We start from the raw sequence: 25,779 nt of genomic DNA on the forward strand, positions 1-25,779 counted from the left end.
AACTTCTTTTACCTCCCATATTAAGTTCGTAGCGTTTGAAGTGCTATTAAAGCAAAGGGTGCAATCGATTGTGTTCCTAACTTCCAAATTATGCGTCAATATTCGTTGATGTTTACATTTCATTTGGGTATAATAATCGTTATTGCAATATCGTATAAGAATGACTGTTTTTATGGTCTGTTCTTATGCTGTTGTCGTTTTTCTCCGAGCACTGCGGAAGCTAATCAAATCATCCTTAATTGGGGCGTTCTTCTGAAACAAGAAATATATAATGAAGGGGATACAAATCCTTTGTTGTTTAACTGCCACTAAGTGAAACTCTAAGATCTAGGACTAAGATGTATGAGTTTCATACCGAAAACCTATCGGCAAATCCAAGTGTAAGTAACCACTTGGTAGTAAAACACCAAGGCAACTCGAAGCAAAGGTGGAGCAAGCTCCCTCACTATCCTTGATATTTTCTCATAATGTAAAACACAGCTCCTAGGAGATGTAATACTGTAATTACATTATGAAGAGAGGTCACTACCCAGACCGGTTTCAACCTTTTTTGAGGTCTCATCAGTGAGTAGGTAGACCTGGAAGATAACAAGGTTTAAGTGAAAAGAACTTACATACCTTCACTATACGAATGCCATAAAGGTGTGCCTGTATATTATAACATAGACTGAAAGCCGAAACGGCTATTTTTCTGACAACCTTAATAATAATGAAGGGGAGATACAAATCCTTTGTTGTTTGTGTAAGTTCTTTTCACTTAAACCTTGTTATCTTCCAGGTCAACCTACTCACTGATGAGACCTCAAAAAAGGTTGAAATCGGTCTGAGTAGTGACCTCTCCTCATAATGTAATTACAGTATTACATCCCCTAAGTGCTGTGTTTTTACATTATGAGAAAATATCAAGGATAGTGAGGGAGCTTGCTCCACCTTTGATTCGAGTTGCCTCGGTGTTTTACTACCAAGTGGTTACTTACACTTGGATTTGCCGATAGTTTTTCGGTATGAAATTCATACATCTTAGTCCTAGATCTTAGAGTTTCGCTTACTGGCAGTTAAACGACAAAGGATTTGTATTCCCTTCGTTATTATTAAGGTTACCAGAAAAATAGTCGTTTCGGCTTTCATTCTATGTTACAAGAAATATATTTTTTAATTCATTCAAAAATACTAAAATTAGCTGAATATTTTCGGTACAGAGTGTCACTTAAAGGTCTTTTAAAATAAAAATTAAATAATTTGCGTATCCTGATACTTTCTTGACTTTGCATTCGACTCTTTCAGTGTCATGTTATAAGAAGTTTCATCTTAAACTTTTAAGATGAAAAAGCAAACAACTTGAATTTTTTCATACCTGATACGGACAGGAATCCCCTTCCGGAGTCTTCAACCACATTTTCTGGTAAGATGAGGTCGTAATTGGCGTGGAAAGTTCCGTCTTCGTTGTCTGAAAAGAAATTGCAGATCAGTAAGTTAGTGATTGGGGTGTAAGCAAACGTTTCATTAAAATTAATCTCCTTCCTGACACCATTTAACTCATTCATTCTCTCTCTCTCTCTCTCTCTCTCTCTCTTCCTAGCAATGTGAAACGAAGAGGACTCACCAGAAGGACAGAAGAAATCGGTGTACGCCACTTCCCTGGGGAAACCTTCAGCCTGAAAAATACAAAAAAGGACTTCAGTATTCAAAAGAGAAAATTTTTGTTTTCATTAATTAAATTTACGTCTCGGGAATTTCTCCTTCTGGTCATCCGGTGGAAATAAAAAGAATTCATTAGCACATGGAAAGCAAAAGCAACGCGGTAAAGAATGCAGTGGGATTAAGTTAAAGAAGAATGAAAATTACTTTAAAAATTGAGGCATGGGATTGCAATTCCCGACGTTAAGCAGTTCCTTTATATAAAAAATAATAATAAATTAATAAAAATAAAAATAAAAATAGTTATTTTATCACTTTGTGTATAAGAGCTGAGTCAAAATCTAAAACAAAATGTATGACAATATCTCAAGAACCACAAAGATGCAAATTAGAATTCGAAGGTACTATTATTGAATAAATAACGAATTACAACTGAACTGGAAAGGAAGGCCACGTCTATAAGTCAAAGAACAAGTGGCAAAAGCTGCAATAATATGAGGATGCTTGAACGAAACAATGTGGAAAAATAAACATCTTAGAGTAGAGACAAAAACCAAAATATAAATTATAAATAGAATAGGATTTATAAAGCGGTAATCAGGCCTCTTATGACACACAATACAGAAACAAGACCAGACACTAGGAAAAAGACAAATGAGAAACACAGGTGAAATGAATATAATAAGAAAAATAGTGAATAAAACTAGATTAGATAAAATAAAATATAAGAAAACAATGTGAAATACAAGCAATAAACAACTGGGTAGCAACCCGAAGAATAAAATGGATTGAAGAAGTGAAGATAGAATAATAAATCAAGTCTATAATTGGAAACCAAAGAATAAGAGAAGAACAGGAAGACCTAGAAAAAGATACCATTAAAGAAGATGAAGTCTTAGTCACAACAGATATTACATCTGATGCGTGAAGAAGAAGTGCGTAAGAGCAGTCATTATGAAGAAATCCACATTACACAGGAAGGCGAAGTAAGTGGGAGAGGAGAAGAAACGGATTCAAAAATAAAAATTTTAAAAAATCAGCCAATAAAATAAAATAAAGTTCAAATATTAATATTAAGTGTTGATGGAAGAAAGAAATTCGGTGACGAGTTGAAATGAAAGACGAGAGCCAAGAAAATGCCCCCAAAATAAAATGAAGACGCAAGAAAGAGCTCCTTACCTCCACTAAGATTCCGTCGATGACGGCATCTCTTGCAGACACGTTGGCGGTCTCCTTTCCGGCGCACAAGTCTTCGTCGGGAACCGAAAGAGCGTTGATGGTGAAGTTGACGGTGCCCAAGACCTGAGGCTTCACCAAGAAGCGGGTGGTGGCGCTCTTCCCTCCACACAAACAGACTTTTTCGGTTGCGGAGTCGTTTTGAAGGGTGAATTCGGTGCTGGGCTCAAGGGACACTTTGATCTGAAAGAAGGATCGTGGAAGGTCACCGAATGCCGTTTAAGAAGATCCATTTCTGAAAAAGGTTCAAAGTTTCGACGATTTCAGAATTAGCACAAACAAAAACGCCACCTACCGGTAGACATTCGGACAAATAGTTGAACACCGACACACTGACGGGGAGCGTCTCTCCGCGGATGACGGAATACGGGAGATTGAGGCTGATGAAGAAGGCCTGGAAGCCGGTTACGGTGACCCTGTCTGACACTCCGAGTCCCGTCTGACGACTGAGACACACGGCGCTTCCGTCCCACGTGGTGATGGTGTGGGGAAGTTCCCTCTTTATGGAAAGCACCCCGTCCTCCCTGGAAAGAGAAGGAAATGGCGAATCAATCGAAGCCGAGATTTTCCGAAATTCCCCACATTTAGGGGTAATACTTCAAAAATACGAATTGCAAATGTCTCGTGAGAAATATTTCGAATGCTGTATCACAAACAGGCTTAATTTATGTACATTTATTAACTATTAGGCGATTCGTATTCCGGTCACCGCAAATAAAAGGAAGACCGCTAACGATCCTCTCTTCCGGCGAATGCACAGCAAGGATTCCAAGTATGTAAAGTGCTTGTGACAAACAAGATTGTTGTGAAGGAGTGCATTCCGATGTTGGAAAAGAAAAAAGGGATCTTTTAAATCGTAGTTTATTCTTAGGTATTTTCTTGACAAAGCAATTAATATTTCATTTAGGACACGTGCAGTCACGCTTGAGCCTTCTTACACGTGTACGGAAAAAAAATCAGTTTGGTTGCTCCTGTAGATTCAGTCAACATCTAACATCCCAAGAGGCAGCGATGGCATTTTCCATTCAACGTGCGAAACGCTAAAGGAAATCTGCATTTTAGATTTTGCCGAAAACGTCCTGTGTGATTAAGCATTTCGAATTATCCCAGAAACGGTGGTCAAGGTCTAAATAATTCATTTATTGGATATTTTCATAAATAAAAATATTTCATCATTAAATCCCAGATATATATTCTGGAGAATTAGAAGTTACTATGATTATCATGATTGATAAGATTATGTTTTTTGTCTTCTCTCCATGTGAGAGGACAAATTCTGATGTATTCTTAATGACTGGTCCGTATCATGAACAAAAATCGAGTGTGAACATATTGGTATCAGCAATGACGTAATCAATAAGGAGTTTCTTATTTCTTATATTTTCTCTCCTTGTGCACGAGCAACATCTTTACTAGCAACGTCTTTATGTTGAAACATGGCGCTAGTAATCACTAGTTCATGTCCTCAGCAGAAATTCAGCAGATGCTTACCATTATTAGTATTAATTTTTTTCTGCAAATTTTCCTAAAAATATTTCCATATGTGTGTTTCCTGTTTATACCTCAAAAACTATTGTTTTCCTCTTCTTGGTTCGTCTGCCTCCCGCAATGACTCAAGAAACTCCAATTCCTCCTTAAAATGTCCTGCGCGACTTTGGCACAAATGAGTTTCATCGTTCAATTTCCCATTTTGAAATCTTCCCACATCACTCTACTCGAAATTGCCTTCCAGTCAAGAAGGCTATCTTCATGTTTGGTGTTGAATATCATCGCTACTCCTCCCTTTCTCTGATCATTCGAATTCTTCTGCAAGTTCCACGTCTTTCCAAGTGATACTGCCGCACCTTAGTGAGACCTATTTTTAGTTCTGCAGATGTTGATTATGTTCCAGTAGCTGCCTTCACTGCGGGACTTCAGTCAGCACCACATTTCATCTTATTGTACGATTGATGTGTTTTGGTATAAGCCAATAGAGAATACAAATTTGGCAGCTAAATGACAAAATGCCAACTAGTCCTTGTTTGTTTAGTATATTGGTGGATATCTATCCACTAAATTATCGACTTACCCTAGCCTTTCCGAAATACCTCATCAAGAAAAGCCATTCAAACAACAACTGGCCTTTCTACGACAAGCTTTGTCTCCTCTTCATACAGGAGGGCAGAGGTTAATCTCATTCGACTACAAGGTACCTTTTCTACCGTGTTTTTCATAAACAGTCAACGTCATGAAAAGCCACATAAACAGACCACAGAATGCATCTCTTGTGCCATTAGAGGTCTCTCCCTGTTCACTGTTCGTAAGAATGACATGTATCAATACATCTGACCACCTTTTACAGAGATGCTTTTCAAAGGTGGAAAACCTAGAGATCTACAACACACACACACACACACACACACACACACACACACACACACACACACACACACAGCCTCACTTTCCGAAATACTCGAGGAGCTCCTCTTCCGCAATAACAACATGATAAGAAGTCTCCCCACTATCCAACGGCTTTTCTTCCCTGCATGAGTTGGCAAAGCGTGAGAGTCGTAGCGGATATTTTATCCACAATCCTCACATGGGGCTGTCGCCAATTCCTAGCAACCCTGAACATGGGTACTAAGCTGAATACCATCAAACCTACTCTTCGATAGCCATGCTAGAAATCGCGTCTGAAGCAGGCCTTCAAGAACCAATAACAGAAAACGATGCCTGCAAGCACATCTTTTGCAAATGAGTAATACGTGGTGACACTCAACTCATTCCAAATGCACAAGGTGTGTGGTATTCTAATATGAAGAGCAAATTCACCGGAGAATCCTTTGTCATCTCAACAACCATCTACTAAGTGGGGTCTTCCTTACCGGAGTACAGCCATTAACATCGCCCTCCACATTCCTGCTCTAGTACACAAATTTCACTCCGAAGGATGAGAATTTCCTCTTCTGCAAGAGAACCGACTCATCATCTACTTGCAGTGCTCTGTAGACAGCAAAATGATCCGCTCATCTCGAGACACTGCTGATGGCTGCCTTCAAAAGAAAAGTTCTTGAACTTTGTCGATATAGTCTAGAAGCCAGCTATTCTGCAAACTATCTCTTTATCACTGCGAAAACAGTAACCTATAACTTTTATCTCTAACACACACACACACACACACACACACACACACACACACACACAAACACACACACACACACACACACACACACACACACACACACACGAATAGACAGAATGACAACATCACTGAGGGCAGCAAATGAGCCTTTAAAGGAACGACAAGAAGCAGTCTTCTCTAAGGGTATCATCATCGCTGTGAAAACAATCTCCCTGTCCTCTTCCACCAACACTAGGATAAAAGGAACCAATTCCTGGTTGAGACAGCATCGCAATTCAGTTTTCAACATAGCAGCAGCATTACTCCCACTCTCAAAAAGGGAAAGAGATTTTCCCACATATGTAATGGCCTATAATCATGTGAACCATGATCCTAAAATTGGCTTTGTAAATTAGCAATCTTGTTCTCGAGTAGGTTCATCAGAACAGAAACTTACTGATGACACGAGATTTTCCTTTATATTTCCTTCTTTCTACAGCCATACTAAAAACAAACAAACAAACATTGAACGACTCTGATCGCAGTTTCCAATAGTTATATGTACTTACGGCACGGCGTCCAACTCCCACAGCCAGGTCTCGGGGAAGTACTCCCGAACATCCACTGCGGACTTCGTGGCAGAATCAGAAGCAACCTTCATTTGGGTGGTCGACAGACTGAAGCTTTGTGGTACTGGAAAGAAAGAAGGAGAGAATTAACGTCAGAAGATAATTGAAAGACAAATACAAAAAGAGCAAAAAAAAAAAAAAAGAAGTTGACACAGTTGCGAGGAATTTGTTTTTGTAATGTGAATCAAGTCAGTCCTGCAGAGAAGTGCAGTTGCTCAGAATTATCATTTCTGAGATCCACCAAATCTAAACTAAAAAAAAAAACTGTATGCGAATTATAATATTTATCAATGATCGACCCACGAAAAGTTGTGAACTTCTCTTATATTTAATGCTACGAAAGGACAAAGGGCTGAATATGATTTATATGAACGACAAACCTAATGTGGACGTTTTCCAAGCTACTTCAGGTTTCTAGTAAACAGAGGGGGGGGTCTCACACCGTACGGTTAAAATCATTTACGTTACCTTAATTTGTAAAAAAGCCTCCAAAGATGCGGCAGTGGAATCCACACACGCACAACGTGATCATTGCAATGCTGACATGACATCCACTTATCTGTCCACCCAGGCCTACTAAACCGATCATGAAACCCTCGATTTCGACCAACTCACATCCCTGTATCATTTCAAATGGCATTTTACAGTTGGCAATCAAAAATTGGCTTCTATGCTACACTGTACTCAGATCTGTCACAAACGAGTCCTTGTGGCGTTCGCATACCACGGTGCTTGGCCGCACGAAAGAAGACTTGGTTTCGAGTCCAGTCGGCGACTAGAGGAAATTTTTCTAAGCCTTTTTTCGACCGGTTCCCGAGTTAGTCGATCTCTGGCTCGGGCAAGCAGGTTTTTCCTCCCGGAAACTCGGGTTTTTCGTCCCGTAAACTCAAGAAAATCGACCGTAGAACCCACATTATTTCAGACATTAAATATATTGTGTTAGGGTTAGGGACCACGAGATGGCGGCACATTTGAGCCGTCTCTCTTCACTGAGTACCGCTTAATTAGTGATAGCCTTGGGCCATCTATCTCTGATTGGTACTAGTGGAGATTGAACTGCCCACTCAGTCTCCAAAACGTTAGGGCTAAATGGCAAAAAATATAGGGCTAAATGGCCTCGCCTACTCCCCCGTATACGGGAATAAAAAGGTGTTAGCTGATTTTTTTTTTAGACGGAAAGTCCTAATATCCTGTCACACAGCATTACCGATGAAGGGGCGGAAGGGCAGTTGAGATGCTCTAATAATGTAAAACGAAAGTGGTCTCTCTCTCTCTCTGGCTCGCTCGCTCTTTATTTACATTATGACGAGACTTTACAAAGCTATTAAACGAATGAATAATCTGGATTGTAGAGATGTTTTGTACATTTTCTCAAGAATGGGGAACAACTCAGCCTGAAAAACATCACCACACATTAAAGAAAAATGTTTTTTTTTTCGTTTTTTAGAACAAATTATTGCAGAATGGATTCGAATGAGTATTTCATTAATTTTATGAAATTAAATTCCACCAAGCGGTGACCTTTGCTTCTCTGCACACTTTTTTATTGTTTCGGTGCACGAGTTGTTTTTCATCGGAATGAAGTTCGAAAAACATTCTTCGATCAGGAACCAAAAGTTAATTCAGAACTTGATCACGTCCTTATAAGACCTTAACTTATTGTGAATGCTCCTTTGTGTTTGGTAATTGTGTCATTTTGTTGTGAGTGGTTTATGCCAGAGTCATTCTGCCCTTGAGAAAAATCTGTTTGTTTTCTGATGTGAATGCTCCGTACACGTTTTGCTTTTTTTTTTTTTTTTTTTTTTGCACGAGGGGTGCCTTTCAGATAGCATCACAATAAACGCACTTTGTCTCGTCTCTGGCACGTGCGTGCATGTTATTAACACCGCTTTTAAACATCAGTTTAGTTCACCTGGATTTGGACAAGAAGTAAATTTTATTTATTATTTTTTTCCATACTCATGCACTAATACTTCGACACATTGGCTATAAGTGCTACGCATGCGTGCGTGAGTGAAAAGTACAACGAATTGTTCATAATTACATTCGTTTCAATAAAAGGAATAAAACATTCGTTCTTTTTGAAGCTGCAGTGCGAGAGCAGCGAAGTCCAATAACATGCAAGTGAACAAAACTGTTCGATCACTGCTAACGTCACAAATTCTTCACGAAACACTCGCCCTGACATCATTTCGGTCTGGTGACGTCATTTTGGAATTCTGACTCGGTAGTTCGCGATGTTCTTCAAGAGCGCAAACGCAGAAACCTTCGATTGGCTAACAGGAGATGCAACATAAAACGATGAATGCGACTTGAAATTTTTGTGCGTTTCCATTTTCCGATTACGATAAACTCTTCAGACTTTTTTTCCCTTGATTTTAGTCAAGATCAGTCGTAAGCATTTCTACTAGATTGAGCAAAGAGTCTCCCAATTCACTTTTACAAATTACATTTTGCGTTTGACAGTCGGGAAAATCCTCCCCAGCAGTGCTGGAAATTTCGTCTCAGTTCCCTCATCTGGCCGCAGACTTGCCTCAGTGGAAGCACACGATGAGTGATGGCGGATGGATTCTTGTCTTCCAACGCTGCAACCAACTCTATAAATTCTACAAATATCCACGTACGCTGTTCATCAGAACTGGCATGAACGAATCCTCTAAATCTGTTAAAACACGTGCAGCACCATCCTTCACTTCCTTTATTGTTCCAATTCAAACTCGAAGAACCCATTGGCTTTATTTTTCCCTCATCACTTCTGCTGTCATTTGGAAAAAGTGTTCCTAAAGAGCGCAATGTCTTTAAATCCAACGTTAAGAGATTTCTTCTTTCGCAACTCTCTGCCCAACCACCAAACTACCCGTTGATCAACCAGTCAATCTGTCGTGTCAGAAATCGCATTGAAAACAAGTCTGTTCCTTCGTTACATGAAAGTAACAGAAATGTCCAAAATTTGAATTTGGACCTTTGTTTTGCTTCCGTTTCAGTTCAAAACATTAAGCAATCTGTAGAGAAATGTCAAACAGCATTCAATGATTTGGCTGTTTTTTTGAAAAAGAAAAAAAAATAATGTTGGCCTAGTGGTTAGCGTATCTACTCACTATCCAAAAGGCTACGGGTTCGAATCCCGCCGTGGGCATTTATGTTTGTGATTGGGTGTGAAAATACTAGTGATGATGGTCGGCGGTAGATGGCGCTGGTGTAGATGATGAAGGTAGTTGCAGTTAGTGGAGTGATGGGGACGGAGAGTGTGGAGCAGGTACCCTCCCTCGATGAGTCTTTGGACTCCCTGGAGGTGTCAAATAATAATAATCCCGTGCTGTGTTGCTCTTTTGCCTTGCACTTGAATTTTATGGATATGATCCCCAGCGATCGTTGGACATTGCTACTCCCACATAAGAAAGCGTGTTAACTCGTAGTACATAACTAAGGTGGGTAACTAAGGTTTTTTTTTTTTTTTTCAATTAAGATTTTTCTGCATTTTTGTTTCTAAATAGTCAGGAAACCCCTTTCTAGAGATCAAACATTAAACTTTTTCAAGCTCTTTCAGACCTCCAACAAGCGGGAGGTAGTCATTTCACGTTGGACGATAAGATTCATCTCCCACCAAAATATGCTCACGGCGGGATTCGGACCCGCAGCCTTTTCATTAGAGAGCAGATAAACTAACTGCTCTGCCGATCGGTTTATTATTCTAATTCTGAAGTGTGCAACTCACATTTTGAATAAAAGAAAACGGTTCACCCTGGAAGCAAAGAAAAAAAAAGCCAGTTGTGTTATAACTCTGAAAACAGCTCCCGCAACGCTTCTGATGAAAACGAAGTTCCAAGACTGAAGGTTTGCTGACGCTTTTTATGAATATCACAGCGTAGTTTAGTAAGTGTTTATGATATCAACTGTTCCTTTTGCCTCTGCCACTTTCCTCAATGACGACAAAAAAAAGAAAGAAAGAAAGAAATCTTGTAAATGACGTGTTTAGCATTGGATTGGTGAGGAAAGTGTTGGAAAAGGTGAAGCACAAAAATACTGAAATGAATTCAACTGCATTGCAATCAAATGCTTACCTCCCATTTCCGGTGAATTGTAAGCTATTCCGCCTTGAGCACCTCCCAACCGGCTGGCGTATCCCACAACGGCCACTTCTGCCGTGCAAGGACGAGACACAACAGTGAAGTCGCTCATCACCACTTCTCCTGCATCCTGAAAGAGAATCGAAGCACGTGAGAAATTCTCACGGATATCCATCGCGATCATCCGGGTTATCCTAAGCTCCATTGGTTTGGAAGTAATCAGGGAAATGTTTTGGGAAGAAGGGAATGGGATTTAGAGAAGAAATTCCATTAAGAAAAACAGTGTTTGCTATTAGCCATTACACACATTTCAAGGTTTAATATTTTCAGAACTCTAAAGTTGACGAACGTACACATCGATCCAGTACCGAACAAAAAATGCTATCGAAAAAAAATCTGCGAAATGAGAAACTCTCTCGTACACTTTTCCGATTGAGAGCAAATGCAACACCCAATTGAGAGCGGTTCGCTTCTGACTGCTGCTTCCAGTCTGGTTTTATTGCTTCGATTCAGAAGCTCTAAAATGTGAAGCTGCGTTTGAGCAAAGAGTTGGAACTCATGAAAAACATTTCAGTTCAAAAGGGACATTTTTGAATTTAAAAAAAAAAAAAGAAAGAAGAAACTCTCACTGTCCGAAAAATCGAGGGGGCGACGTTGAAAGATGCTTAATGGGATTTCGAACAGGGAAAGCACAGAAGAAATTGGGAGATTTCATAAAATACAAAATGTTTATCGTAATAAGAGAAATACTCACATTGAAAGCGGTCATCGCGTCTTCGTAGCGAGAAGAGTAATATATGCTGCGACGTCTCTTGGAATAATAAGGGACCGGAGGAGCTGAAAGAGAAAAAGAACTTAACGTCTGATTGCTCAATCTGACATTCAGTTTTTCTACAATAAAAGAATATTTAGAGGAGAAAGCGGCATCAAGAATTTGTGAACACGAGTTACTGGCTTCACTTAAACACAATGGGAGGATTATTAACAGAACCATTCGATACCTGCCATTAAAAGGAAGATTTTCAAGCAGAAATATTTCCCCAATAATATTTATAACCCTTGAAAATCGAAGTTTCAATTCTGCTCATGAAGAAGAAGAAACCAAAAAATTAAAGTACATTCCTCACGTGTTTAAGAGGCATAATTTGCATACTATTAAGTTTCCTAAAGCACTGTTCCGAACCTTTTCCCACTTGCGTACCCCCTTTAAACCATTTCTATAAATTGTACCCTTAGTTTTTAAAATAGCTGCTTTCAAACACTTGACACTTTTGTTCAGTGCCTATCTTAATGTAAAATAGTGGAAATGAGGTTTTTTCCGCCATTGCTGATTATTTTTGTATCCCTGAACGTCCCAGCATGTATCCCGGGGGGGGGGGGGGTACGCGTACCACCTGTTGAGAACCGATGTTCTAAAGCATGGGAATTGGACCAAACAATTTTTGTTTCAAGTAAAAGATGGCTGCTTAACCACCTCTTCGTAAATCCATAAATCTAGATCAGCAAAAGAAAGACTGCACGGTTCGACTTGAGTTCATCGAAACGAAGTTCTAGATTTCTTTACAGCCAGTTCAGTTCTCAACTTCATTGAACTGACGCAAGTAAGCAGGGACTTCTCATGGAAAATAAAATTACAATTCTGAAATCAGAAAACTCGACAAAAGAACACACACACACACGATGATGCATACAACTTTTCTAGTCAGATCCGATATAAAATACTCAGTCCTTCATTAAGAGCACAAGATGGTGGCAGTAATGTGCCATATTTCTGTATCAATTTGAACGCTCTTTTGCAAAAAAAAAAAAAAAAACAGGGGTAATTTTTAATGATCCTTGTATTTTTGTAAAAGCGTCAAAAGTAACGTGCTACTAGAAAACCGATCAGAAAAATGTGATGAACATCTTCAAAGAATCAATCTGCAGAGCTTGCGAGGAGCCTTGTTTGTACCGTAAACTGGTTTCAGAAAAGTATTTTCAGAAAAAAATGCTTTTTTCTGAAAATGTTTTTGAGTCTCCCTCGTTCGTAATTCACATGACAAATTCTCCAATGCACTTATGTGCGTACCGCAACAAGTTAGCAAATATAGAAGATCAGAGGCGCGCCAATAGTGTCCGGCGCCTGTATTTCCTAAGTATTTCCTCCTCTTTGGCGCCTTTACTACCCTGGCGACTGTGTGCATTGCACACATTGCACATATGACCGGCGCGCCCCTGTAGAAGATAAAACAACTTAAAAATACCCACATCAAAGATTGAAGTGCAGTAAGCGTAAATGTGACTTCTTAAAAATGTCAACATTCTTCGAAACCAAGGTGAAATCTCTTGTTTACACAGACGTTAAGATTAGAACTGAAATTTGCGTTATCAGTCCACTGCGCAACAACAACAACGTGACAAACCATTGAGACTAACACTAAGATATGCTGTGTAATTCCATTAGCCCACACATCTGCCGTGACTAGGTCAAACAGTCACGACAGAGATCGATGGAAAGGTCAGAATGATGAGCAGATTGATATGGCTGAACGCGAACAGGCGCGTGAATGCAGAAAGGCTGTGCTGAGAAATAAATTATTATTATTATTACATGACACCTCCAGGCATTGACGCACCCATGGACAGGGCCCTGGCCCCTCCCAAAGGGAAAAAAAGACTACAAAATTTTCCAAAAATCTTTTCCTAATTAAAATTATTATTATTTTTTTATTTATGTTGTGTCTTCTATTTCTATACTACTTATGAATTAGCGGTCACATAAGGTTGGAATACCCTCTGGCTCCTGGAAAGCACGGCCTTTGTGAACGCAAGGCGAACGAAGTAGTGCTCGGGCTATACTTTGTTCGTCCTAGCCAGGCAAGAGATCACAACAGATGCTCAATTTATTGATTGATGCTTAATCATAGGTCGTATGCAATGCGTAGTGTGTATTCTCAAATCATCTACTCAACTCGGCCCCCTGCTCAAGATTAAATCATGAGTGCTCGTCTCCCCCCCCCCCCCCCAAGATTAAATCTTGAGTACTCGGCCCCCTTCAAGTTCAAATTCTGAGTGCGCCACTGCCTCCAGGGAGTCCAAGGACTCATCGCGGGAGGGCAACCCACTCTACTTCGCTAAATCCATCTACACTACTACTTAATTCTCCTACTACGACACCACTACCATCAACGCCATCTTCTGCCCATCATTACATCCAACTTTGAATTAATTTGTTAAACCGTTTCGCGTCACAAAAATGGCGAAGCAGTGAAGAGGACGTGAAGGAAAAGCCTGTTTGGAAAACATTATTTCAATATTCACTGCATTAGAACAGTGCTCTATTATTAATATATAATTTTAATAAAAGTATACTAATTTAATTAAACTAATTAAAATCTTCAACATTTCATTGATTAACAATAATACGAATTTAACATTATCTTTCATGCAGGAAAATCATGGCAGACATGAAATTATTTTCATTATTCTCATGACAATTTCATGTTTCTTAAGAATCAGGAGTAGTTACAAGTGTTATGCCTTAAGTTTATTTAGAGAGCTTGCTCTTATTTATTAACATACCACTTAACAAAATAGTGATTTAAATTTTATGTCAGAGTGAATACATAAACTTTTATTTATTGATGGTCAATATCAAACGAAACTATAAAAGGCGTAAACCTCAATTAGATGTCTGTGGGACCATAATGCGAAGTCACCAAAAGGATGTCCTGTGGTAGCTGCAGGCTACTTCTCAGCCAGTTTATGAGCGAGTTTAGTTTTAGTGCAAGCAAGTAGATATCTGCCTCCAGGAAACTCCGACTTTTAACCTCGAAACGAAAACTCGACAGTAGAACCCAGCCTCAAACAATAATAGGAGCACGACATGATGGCATTTGTCTGCTGGTCGAGAGGGACCAAACGAAACGTGGAGAATGGCTACTTGCCCATTTCAAAAATGTTTACAAACAAAAAGCTGCGTTTCGCCTACCCCATTAAGAAATAGGAAAGATGCTGCAAGTTATTTGAAACTTAATAAACAATCGGCATGAATATGTTTTAAGTTCCAAATTTCTAGATCGGTTCACGCCATCCTTCATTTAGATTAATCAGAGGGGCAAATTATAAATATCATTAAGGAATGTGGTGTGACTTACACTGGGTGCCTGGACAGATGTTCTTCTTCGTGTAGAAGGATCCTGGATCCAACTGCCGAAGCAAAGAGGCCACCTGGAAAAAGACGGGAGAGAAATTAATACAAAATAAATATATGCGAGAGCGTGGATTGAAAGCAGTGGTTTCGAACAGATCCAAAATGAAACGGCGCAATCCTTACCCTCTCTCTGGTGATTTCCGTGCCAGAGCGTCTTAAGGAGACACTTCTGTCCACAGCCCCAATACCGCACAAGGATGACGGCGAGGCAGTGACAGTGATGGTGCTGGTGGTGCCGGGTTGCTGGCGCTCCGGATCGAACTTCATCGAGACCTGAAAAAGAAGAGGAAAATCAGTCGTCAATCATCGCAGCCAACAGCGCGAAACTTTCACTGAACAGCCGAAACACCCTTTACGCCGTGGGGAGTGTGAAGAATGCAGAGAAGTGCGACTCACCTCGTTTTCGAAGCACTGCGAGATGGAGATCTGCTTCGAGTCCGACACGACTTCTCCTTCTGGGGTGATGAAGAACACGAGCAAGTTGCAAAGAGGGGCCAAATCGGGGCTGATTTCGATCTGCACGTACTGGATCGCCACCACATCGCTTAAATGCAAAGGGTCATCTTTGGGGTACACAGAACCGTTGCCGTTCGCTGGACTCTCCCAGACGATGTTTCCGTCGATGTACGTGGAATCACTTCCGCTGCAAACTTCGCTTGTCGAGCTGAACGTGAAGGTCTGCGATCCTTCGCGAGCGACCTTCCCACGGGAGAGCACCTGAAAGAACCAAAGAACGTTTAAGCGAAAACGAACGAAGGAATTGTTTAAGCTTTCTTTACAAGTTACTTAAATGAGGAAATTACTGAAGTGTGGTTCCGAATTTGCTGGCCATGAATGCGTTTTGGTTCATTCATTCATTTTTTCTTTGCTGAACTCGCATGTGCGAATGACGCTGTCCGATCAGAGGTTGGGTCGGAATTGTGCTCGTGGGATGTCTTCGTGTTCTGAACCGAGAATTTCTACTTCAGTGCTTTCTAAACTAAGATATTTGTGCTTAGCACTTCAAAATCCGGAACATCCGTTTATCTTTTTATTCCTTTTCTGTTTGGAAAAACATTTCTTTAAATGCAACAAAATGTTTGTTGACTTGAAATAGTTACGATCCTTGTAGTCTTCAGTATCCCTTTGCCGTCTCTCAACATTTAGGTGGTAGATGATTTTCACTACTTGGTGTGATACCATCTTTATCGGGAGTCCCAAGTAGTTTAAAAAAACCTTCATTTCTTCGACAAATTGATCAAAAAAAAAAAAAAGAATGTTTCTCAAATGTTGGCATATCGAGCTCAAGAAATAAAAACGAATTCGAGTGAAGTGTACGTCTTTCTTCCTTCTGTTCTGAAAATCCCACCAATAACAGTAGATTCCACGCATCCTGAAAGGTAACCAAATAGTGTGTGTGTGGGGGGGGGAGGCTACAAATAGGGCCTTGAAAAGCTACTTACCTGATAGTAAAGGGTGTACTCCTGATCAGCAGTTGGAGTGTAGAAGATTTTGAAAGCATGCTTTTTGCCGCATTCCACGTCTTCATATTCCGGCTTGATCTGGATGAAGGTGCCCGAAGGAGAGTACCAGGATTTGAGGGAAGAGCTCGTCTGAGGGACCGTCATGTACGCGTCAGGTTTCGTGCTGATGTTTTTAGCGGTGGCCTACAAGGAAAAAAAAGAAACAAAATGGGATCGGATTACTTCTGCTGATTTCAAGATGTTTTAAATTAAGATTATTCCGATCTCACTGGTGATTCTGAGGGGGGGGAGAATTCTTATGAAATCAAATCAGCAGAACGTACCGAGAGAGAGATATCGACGACATCGGTTCCGTATCGGGGAATGGTGTACTTGATGATTCCGTTCTCGTTACTAGTAAAGTTTTTGCATCGCGAGACTTTCCTCGATCCTGCCCACGGACATACGACCTCTCCGTTCTTCTCTTCGGTGCAGAGGGTCCTCTCCCACGAGATCTTTGTGCACACCTCTATGAGCTTGCCGCTGGCAGGGCTCTGATCCGGATTTCTCACCACAATCTAAGAAATAAATAAAGAAAACAATGTATGAGACAGATCAGTATTAATCTCATGAATAATTCTACGCCAAAATCAACAGACGTAGAACTCACATTATTGCTGTTCTTAGAAGTTAAATCTGTACGTCATAATCTTAGGATATTTTGAACCAAAGGATTTTCTTTTCCGCCTGTGGTATTCAGGATTAACTTGAATTGTTAATCCTGACTTTAAACAGTGAAAAGTCCCCCAAAATGAGAAATCGGTCGCTTACCCTCCCTTTGTAAGGAAGTCCTGGCTTGAAGTAGTTCCTCGAATTCGAAGTGTCCTGAAATTCGATCGAGAAGGGGATGCTCTGCCTGTTAATGAACAGCGTTGCATTCTGTTCTATACCTAAACACAAAAATAAAAGAGGTTGTAATCAAATACGTCGAATTTTTTAATCCCCACCATATAACTAATCACTTAAGACATTCTTAAGGTAATTACCACTATTTTCCCCATCGATTTTGGTCGGTGGGAGATTCAGTGCTTGACAATGAAAGAATGTTCAGCCCCTCTAACGTATCTGAATATTTTGCGAGTATCACAGGTTAAATCTCGCCATTGCCTTCTATTTGGGAGGTCCAATGCCTGCAGGAAACCCACCAAGTTAAGTTTTTCACCTGATAAACTCACTTGATCACTTAACTTCCCCCTCTCCTCCAACATACACAGTAAGAAATTGCTTCGGTTCCGCAACCTTTCGTGTGGATGAATGATAAAAAGAAAAGATTTTCTAAATCATTCCCAAATAACTCTGGGGAGGAGAGGTGTGAGCATAGATGGGCCATAGCAAGTTCCAAACGATTTGTTATCCACATCATCATGTTTATGAAAATAAACTGCATCTCATTTTGACGAAAAAATAGACAACTTTCTATGAAATACACCCCACCTTCGTTAGAAAAACACTCAACTGATTTATCAAATTTCTGATCGTACAAGATGCTACTATAGAACTACATGATTACGGTTACATTTATTATTAACGTCCTACCAACGATTTTTCTCAGAATTAACCTGTTATCTGTTAGAACTCGAATATTGTCAAATTTAATAGTTTTCTATTTGCCTTCTGAGGCACTTCTGCATCAATCCACCAAGATTTTGTTTGAGCATTCCCTGTATCCTTCATAAAACATGCATTTTAAGTTCCTCCAATCTGGTCGGTCCCCTATGGTCGTCTCAAGTCTTTCATGAAGTGCTTTATTTTTAACCCAGCTCTCAGATCCAAAAGTTAAAATTGGTTGGTTTACAGCTAGTTTAGTGAGATTAGTACTCATTTGCCCTACGATTGTACTATTCTTCAGCCCTACGATTGTACTATTCTTCAGCCCTACGATTGTACTATTCTTCAGATGCCATTTTGATGTTTGTCCACATCACTGCTTGATACTCTCAGCCACTGAAGATTGTTTAGTGTCGAGTACTTCTTCCTTGCCTAATCATTATTGCTTCAATATAAACGTGGTTTGTTATTAGTAGCATCTCATCTGGTACCTCTCTAAATTTTTCTACCACTTCCCTTTATTTTCTTGATACTTCTGATATTAAGGGTGCTCACCTTGAATTTTGCTGATGTGATGCCGAGTTGCAGTAAGTTCCGGTGGCTTTCATTTTGATGTTAGCCGCGGCTCCCAAACGAAAACGGCGAGGGTATTATTTATACCCCGGGATCAAATTTCTTCATGTTATTTGTTTGGGTTTAAGGCCTACAGAATGCAAGTTTTCAGCTAAATTCAGAATTGCCAGATCCCTAGTTCGGTAAGTATCCGGGCAGATATCATACTATCTTGGTGTACCAGAAGAAGTGGATTGGACATTAGGGTCTTTATTCCCCCCCAGGTCGGTTCTCTGTGTTCCCTAAAAGGCCATGTTGATGTGTCTTCCCAGTTGTCTCGCTTGGACCATTAAACGACTTCCTGAATTGATTTGTGGACTTTCTCATTAAAAATGCATTTCAAAATTGAAAATATCTTGGAATGCACGTAAATGTTATGACTGCTCAAAGACTCGAAAAAATCTTATTAAAAGCTATAGAAAACTAATGAATTAAGAAATAATTACTAAGAAATTATTCTTATTATCAGTTACCTCCGAGGAGTCAGAGAATGTTTGAGGGTGGGCATATATCACCCACACCAGCTGTCATACCATTTTTATTTTTTTTTCATTCATTCGCACTACCTCCAAAAGGTAAACCATATCTTTCATTATTATTAATGAATAATTAAGTAGGTCGGCAATAGATGGCGTAGTGAAGATGTGGATTATGTGGTGCAGAAGGTCTCCCACGAGGAGTTCTTGGGATGGCTCGCTATGAACACCACCTATAGAATCAAAATTTAAAAATCTGACTTTGTATTTGCATTAACAGAATAATTGATGGAAAGTGCCCTCTATCAAAGATAATTACGAAGTAGACATTGTAAAAAAAAGCTTTGTAAGTCGAAATGTAAGGTGTCATTGCTCTTTGATGTGATCTGATTCAGTTACTGTTGACCTTTCATAGCTGGTGCACGAACCTGTAAAATTCATCGCTCACCGCATGGCGTATTAAATGTTTGTTTTTTTTCTTTTCAAACAACGCGTTCCCTGACGTCGATTCGCACGACTTCGAATTAGATCAGAGGGTAAAGCACTTAAGGAAACACTCACCTGAACCGATTTCGGTGACGTTGGCGATCACCTGGATTGGTCTGTATCTGTAGTAGGTCGCCTCTTCGTACTCCAGTTCAGACACGTTCACGAAATGCTCGTAGCAACCGCTGAACTGAAAACAAAAACGCACTCCGGTTAGCTTCGAAACTGCGGCAATCACGGGAACGAAGTCGCGAGAAAGAAAAACATTAATTGCTGGTTAATAAGCTCTGGCGAAGGTGGGGTCAGGTGTCTACATGCTCGATTATTTTACGGTTAAGACAGTTGCCAGGAAAGGCGTTTTTATTGGGCTACAGAATTTCGAAAGATTCCGTCCTTAATGAAAAGATTAATCGGAAATAACGGCAGCTGCAAGTGTGTGTTTTTCTTTATGAAAAGAAACCAGTTTCACTATGAAATAAGATCCAAATGACGCAAACACGTCGAAATGAATAAACGCAAAGAAAACTAACAACCATTTTTTAAAATTATGTTTTTTTTTTTCATTTTATCACAAGAAATATTAAACAATACTTAACAACAAATAAATGACTTTTAGAGAATAGAAAGAAAGATTAAAAATGGCCATAATACTTCTATTTTTATAACTGGATTACCTAAAAATACCATTCTTCCACTAAATGTGTTCAACGAGAACAAGAAAAAGTATGAGAAAGCTTCAGTTATGGATGAAACTACATATGATTATGATTAAGCACTTTATCTGCGTGTGGGAAGGTGGAAAACATCGAAATAACTTTAATGTCTGTCGTTATCGCAAACTGAAACGAACGAAATGTTCAAAATGGCATCATTTGCTTTTCTTATGTAGTTTAACCTGCAAACGGACTCGAGGGGTGTTTATTGGAATTTATCGACGACCTTAAAACTGAGAAAAGTAAGTTATCTGATCACGAGGAAAGTGCAGGAAATGCGAATGAGTTACGATCGAAACGCACGAGGGGGTGCCGATCGTGAACAACAATGAAGAGAACACGTGACCCGGATCTTAAGGAGATTGATTATCCTAATTGTTCGCCGAATCAAAAACCAGTTAGCAAAAGGAAGACGTCCTTGGAAAAGATTTACGGACAGACAGACAACGACGCGATTCTGATGAAATCTATAAATGACAGAGTGGGCGGGTGTCACTACTACCCAGAAAAAGCATTTTCAAGTAAACAGCGATGTCTCATAAATTGGAGCCAACTTACCGGAATTATTGTGGTGAGGGTGGGGATCTTCTCATTTTGGTTCCACGAATATTTCTGGTAAGAGATGGTCAAATTCAAGGTGCCTTCGACTGGTTTTCCGTAAGTGTAACTGGAAGAAAACGAACATTTAGGGGTGATGCAAGGATCAGCTAAAATACGAGGGGATGCTGTAAAAGTACTGCGAAGATAACATACTTACTTGGCACAGACGGTGATTGTAAATGTCTGCATGTCCAGGAGCACGTACGACGGGGGGGTGATCGTCACCTGGTAATTCGGAAGCACTGAAAACACAAATCAGACATTTAGTGGATAGCCGGTAAATATCTTACTTAAGTTGTGTCATTAAACACAAAAACGACAGCCACCGTCTTAACTCTAAAACCATTTCACTGATAGCTTTCGAGGGTTATAATTACCATCGAAAATTAAGGCCATGTGGACCGTATGTTGTATCTGTTCACCAGCTGCTTTGTGGGATGAATTTAAACTTTGGAAGGAACAATGTTTCCAAAATGTGCCTTGGCATCACTAACTTGCCTTCACTTAAAAGAAGTTCCTTATAATGGTTCTTTGTACGATACAAGGAATTTTAACCTCAACTGAAGCTCAAATGTTACCATGACATGAAATCTTGGTTTCCATGTTCTTTAGAAACATGGAAACCAAGTTGCGTGGATGCTAGAGACCAGGGTATTGTTCTTCATCACAGGATCGCAGCCCACTTACCAAAGAGGTTAAGTTGAATCAATGCGTTTGAAATAAAGAAAATAATTAACTCCCCATTTAGAGGACATTTGGAAAGCTCTTTAGAAATAGAAGTTCTTGGGCTTTGTAAGAACTTAAAGAGACCAAATCGATAATTTGATGACAAAAATTTTGTCCTATTACATTTTCCATCTGACCTTTCCAATGAGAATTCACTCTTTACTTTAAACAGCAACAGTAGTTATGACAGCATCACAGAATCTTTGGTGACCTACTTTGTTTCAGCATCGTATTACTTAAAAGACACGGTCTGCGAAGATAGTGTATGTTGTAATCTCGACGGGCTTCATACAGCCAGTGCTCTGTGTTAATGACAGCAAAACTGCGCTTTATCTCTTCCAGTGCAGTGCACCCCTCCAAACGATGTCGTGTTCCGTTTATTAACGCCCCTGTCAAACCAGCTAAAATTTCTTTGCGCTTTTCAAGAATAAAAACTCAATTGAAATTAAGAGGTCGGGACATCATTTCCAAGAAACAGCCTTTGCATTTTTTTTCCCTTAAATTTAATTATTTCTGCTTCATTGAGCCCACAGCTGCTACTTACTGCACTTTCTGAGAGTTCTCACCATCTGACACGATATTTGGTGTGGACGTTTCTGTTCTAGTCTGTTCGAATATTAACGCTATGATAGAGGGGCCGACATAGCTTATAATTTAAATTTAGAACAGTTTTATTGTGCAATATCCCCGTAGAGCAAACATGTAATTAATATTATTATGTTTTGCATTAATGTTTCTCTTGTGATAAAAACCAAATAGCAATTGGAGATTTTCTTTTATTTTTGTCATCAGGGACGATATTTAATTGCTTGCCTCAGGACGATCTAATCTGGCGACGGCCCTGTATATTTGAATGCGTGAATGATAAGTGAAGTCGCAGTAGAAGTAGTTCATATCTCAGAATATGTTTATACGACGTATATTGACCTTTCCGAAGCAGAACAGCGGTCATGAAATGTTCTCTCCTTAATAACATTGATAGCGCTAAAATGGCTTCGCTTACTTCCTAAAAGGAATAAAAAGGCGTTTGCCGATTTTTGTTGCATTTTTTAATTTGTCATTTGAAAAAAATAAAGAATCAGTTTGTTTGTTTTTGTGAAGAATTTTTCTTTTCAGCATTTAAGATGATTTCTGAATTGAAATCCACGTGCACAAAATGACGCGTCTTCTCGTGCGAGAAAAATACGAGCAAAACTATCAAAGAAAAGCTACGTTAACACCGTCGCACGCATACTTACCGTATTCCTCGACAGTGAAACTTCCGTACTCTACTCGTCCGCTGATGTTCGCTGCGATCCTCCAATAGCCTTGGACGGGCTCGTCACTCAGCTGCGACTCGAACTGGACAATCCCTGCAGTAAAACAAGGGGCCGATTAGCGAACTGACGAGATCTCACGGCGTGTGTCACAAAAGCGAAATCAAAGTCTGCATTGTGATTAATTAAACGCAAACGAAATAAAGTCATAGAAAACAAAAGGTCACTTCCAAGAAACTGACCTCCAGGCAAAGCGACGTCGTTCCACTGCTCCATCCGCGTCTGCTGACTGTCCTCCATCCACACCGTAACTCTCTGCAAGGAAAAAAAAAGTCCCCATCAGAGCCATCGAATTAAGATTTGAATACAGTTTGCTTTAAGCATTCTCCCTCCCTTTCCTCCCTCCCTCTATCACCCCCCTCACATGCCAGCATTCCCGATTAATGGGAGCATCGGATGACCGAACACAGTCGTTTGTGCTAAGTGGGCACATTCTAAAAACGGACTGAGCTTTAGTCTGTTCCGTTGAGTTCTGTTTAACTGCATAAATACCCTTGAGGAGAGAGTTGGGATCGCTGCAAGGTTAAAGTCGCTTCACACACGTGGCGTGGATAATGAAAGCCCTTCGTTTGGAGTGTAAGATTACTTCTGAAAATTAAGAAAGAATACAGCGCAATGGGGCATGAAAGGAACTCCACACGTGACCCTTCCACGCAGAAAGATAAATTGCCTTCAACAAAGTGACTTATAATGTTGAAGGCTCCAAAGGACAAAGTTCTCTTACTAAATCGTGCCCAAGGAAATTTCTACCCACCTTTGTTGGGCATTCTTGAGGAAATGCGAGGAATGCGTTTCCCGGTAGAAAATTAAACTCGTTCCCGAATGAAAGAAACTTCATAAGAGAGTAAATGCATTTCCTCATTATGAATTTCTTTCACGCGAATCCATTCCAAGAAAGGCTGATTCGGCTTTGGTTAATTCATCGTTAAAGATTTGGTGGAAGCACAAGAAAGACTGACAGGAAAGGTGAAGTTACTTTAATTGCAAGAACGAGGAAGGTCTTCCTGTTTCGACTTACCTCATCTTCCACTGGACGAAGCCCGCGATTCAAAACCAGGATTCGGAATTTAACTGAAAAAGAAAGAAAAATCCACTCAGTCTTTCGTTTTACACAAAAACAATAGAAAAACGGGGGGGGGGGAGTGTGCATCGCAAGCAGAATTGAAATAGTGAGTAAAGGTCAAGGGTGGCGTTAATCCCAAGGCAAGCCGTTGATAACAGTACACCAAAACGACTTCTCCTTCTTAGCTCGAACTCTTTTTGGTGAAGGTAGATCCAAAATGTGTTTGTCCATCAAACTCTCAGACAAAATGAGGAAAGTTCAAGGAATTGGCCACCCTTGAGTAAACCATGCAGAGTACTCGCATTGGCCTCTTCAGTGAAGAGGGTAGAGCGGCGTTCAGATGGCGCTGCAGTTACATCCATGAGGATGGGAAGGAAGAGAGAAGGGCCGATCATGCTGTCAACAGCCTGGTTTATTTTTTTTTCTTTATTTATTTATTTTTGGAAAAGTACTTAGTTTTTACCTGAGCCTCGATAACTCACTCTATTTCGAAGAAGTTCTTTGACTGGAAAGATCCGAGTCCGAATCCAGTCCAGGACGAGAAAGAAACTTTACCTTCAGCGGAAGGCGAGTTAACTAATGTCATACTGAAGTGGCTTCATTGAACAATTGGGTGTTTCCTCCTGCAGCCAGGAAACCGGCCACAAGAACAAGTCAGCGGACACCCCATGAGCAGAAGTGCATCGTGCCATGCAATGAGTCATCACGTGTTTGCAGCCGGCATACTTTAGAGGAATGTGATGCTCCCAAGTCAGTGGAACCGGGTTCTCGTAAAATGGCTACGAGCAGAGACTGACGGAGTTTGAAAGAATCGGGTGGTGATAGGTTGCCATGTTGCAGGGCGACCTCCTCCGCGAATCATTGACAAATAGGTCAACAATCAGTGACACGATACCGAGATGAAGCGCAGTGAAGCAACTCGAAGAGTTGCTTCACTGCGTCCGCACTGGACGACCCACCACACTCACTGAGCGTGACCGTACGATAATACATATTCAACTCTGCATTCAACGTGTTGTCGGCCGAACGTTGAATGCGAAGTTTTGAGTATCGAGTGGAACACGAATGTGCACAAAAACATTCAGAACAGAGGCTTCCAACATCGGTTTCCGTGGTAGAACTGCAATATGCAAGCCCCCACATGATCCGAACGAGAATTCAGCGATGTCTTCGGTGATGTAAAGAGCGTATGCACTGGGACATGGGAAGCTTGAAAGCTGTGTTATGGAGCGACGAATCACGGTACCCTGAACCCAGCAAATGGACGGGTGTGGGTGCGACAGATGCCCGGTGAACATCTCTTGTCAGAGTGCGTAACTATCCTATCCTATCCCAATGGCTTTAACAGGCCTTTAAGGCCCACAACCTTCCAAGCATGCTTGGATTTCGTAACCGAAATACGAGGATAGAATGGTCACTTCTATGCCTCAAGGTATTCTTGGCTGTATCCCTGTGTGTTCACGGGACCGGTTTGCCTGCTTGCGGGATGAAAAACACCAGATAAACTGGCGGAAAAAACCCTACTGCCCGCGCCCAAGACCGGCTAACTTGGCTATGGCTGAGGAAGATCCTTCAGCTCCTCACGTCGCCGACGGGAATCGAACCTAGGACACTCCTTCCCCAGGCATATGGTTGCGAAGCGCAAAGCCACTAGGCTAACCGCGCAGACAGAGTGCGTAACTCCAACAATGAAATTCGGAGCTGGCGGTGTAATGGCACGGTCCTGTTTTTTCCAGGTTTGGTCGCGGACTTCTGTTTCTGATGCCACGTACATTGAACTCATGGAGGTATTCCAAAGATTCGGAATAATGACGGGCTTCCTACTTTGTGGCGTTTCTAGGTAACTGACCTTTGCTTCCTTCAGCAAGACAATGC

At 40.5% G+C, this 25,779-nt stretch overlaps 1 protein-coding gene across 1 annotated transcript in view; it reads right to left on the reverse strand.

Moving 5' to 3' along the window:
• Positions 1–25,779, reverse strand: part of LOC150099885 (alpha-2-macroglobulin-like protein 1) — a 59,843-nt gene that overhangs the window by 14,231 nt on the left and 19,833 nt on the right. Inside the window, exons 5-23 of the mRNA XM_090402393.1 lie at positions 23,860–23,912; positions 23,024–23,096; positions 22,764–22,877; positions 20,957–21,041; positions 20,758–20,866; positions 19,562–19,676; positions 17,136–17,254; positions 16,649–16,882; positions 16,305–16,508; positions 15,259–15,579; positions 14,986–15,135; positions 14,807–14,879; positions 11,425–11,507; positions 10,665–10,800; positions 6,544–6,667; positions 3,170–3,398; positions 2,818–3,057; positions 1,604–1,655; positions 1,355–1,447 (exon numbers count right to left, since the gene is read on the reverse strand). Of these exons, the coding sequence (XP_090258519.1) occupies positions 1,355–1,447; positions 1,604–1,655; positions 2,818–3,057; positions 3,170–3,398; positions 6,544–6,667; positions 10,665–10,800; positions 11,425–11,507; positions 14,807–14,879; positions 14,986–15,135; positions 15,259–15,579; positions 16,305–16,508; positions 16,649–16,882; positions 17,136–17,254; positions 19,562–19,676; positions 20,758–20,866; positions 20,957–21,041; positions 22,764–22,877; positions 23,024–23,096; positions 23,860–23,912 (2,607 nt within the window). The remainder of the gene's footprint in view (positions 1–1,354; positions 1,448–1,603; positions 1,656–2,817; positions 3,058–3,169; positions 3,399–6,543; positions 6,668–10,664; positions 10,801–11,424; positions 11,508–14,806; positions 14,880–14,985; positions 15,136–15,258; positions 15,580–16,304; positions 16,509–16,648; positions 16,883–17,135; positions 17,255–19,561; positions 19,677–20,757; positions 20,867–20,956; positions 21,042–22,763; positions 22,878–23,023; positions 23,097–23,859; positions 23,913–25,779) is intronic.

This window comes from Typopeltis vanoorti, chromosome 13 (genome assembly GCF_054136105.1).
Source record: "Typopeltis vanoorti isolate ZY-2024b chromosome 13, IOZ_Tvanoo_1.0, whole genome shotgun sequence".
In the NCBI taxonomy this organism is placed as follows: Eukaryota; Metazoa; Arthropoda; class Arachnida; order Uropygi; family Thelyphonidae; genus Typopeltis; species Typopeltis vanoorti.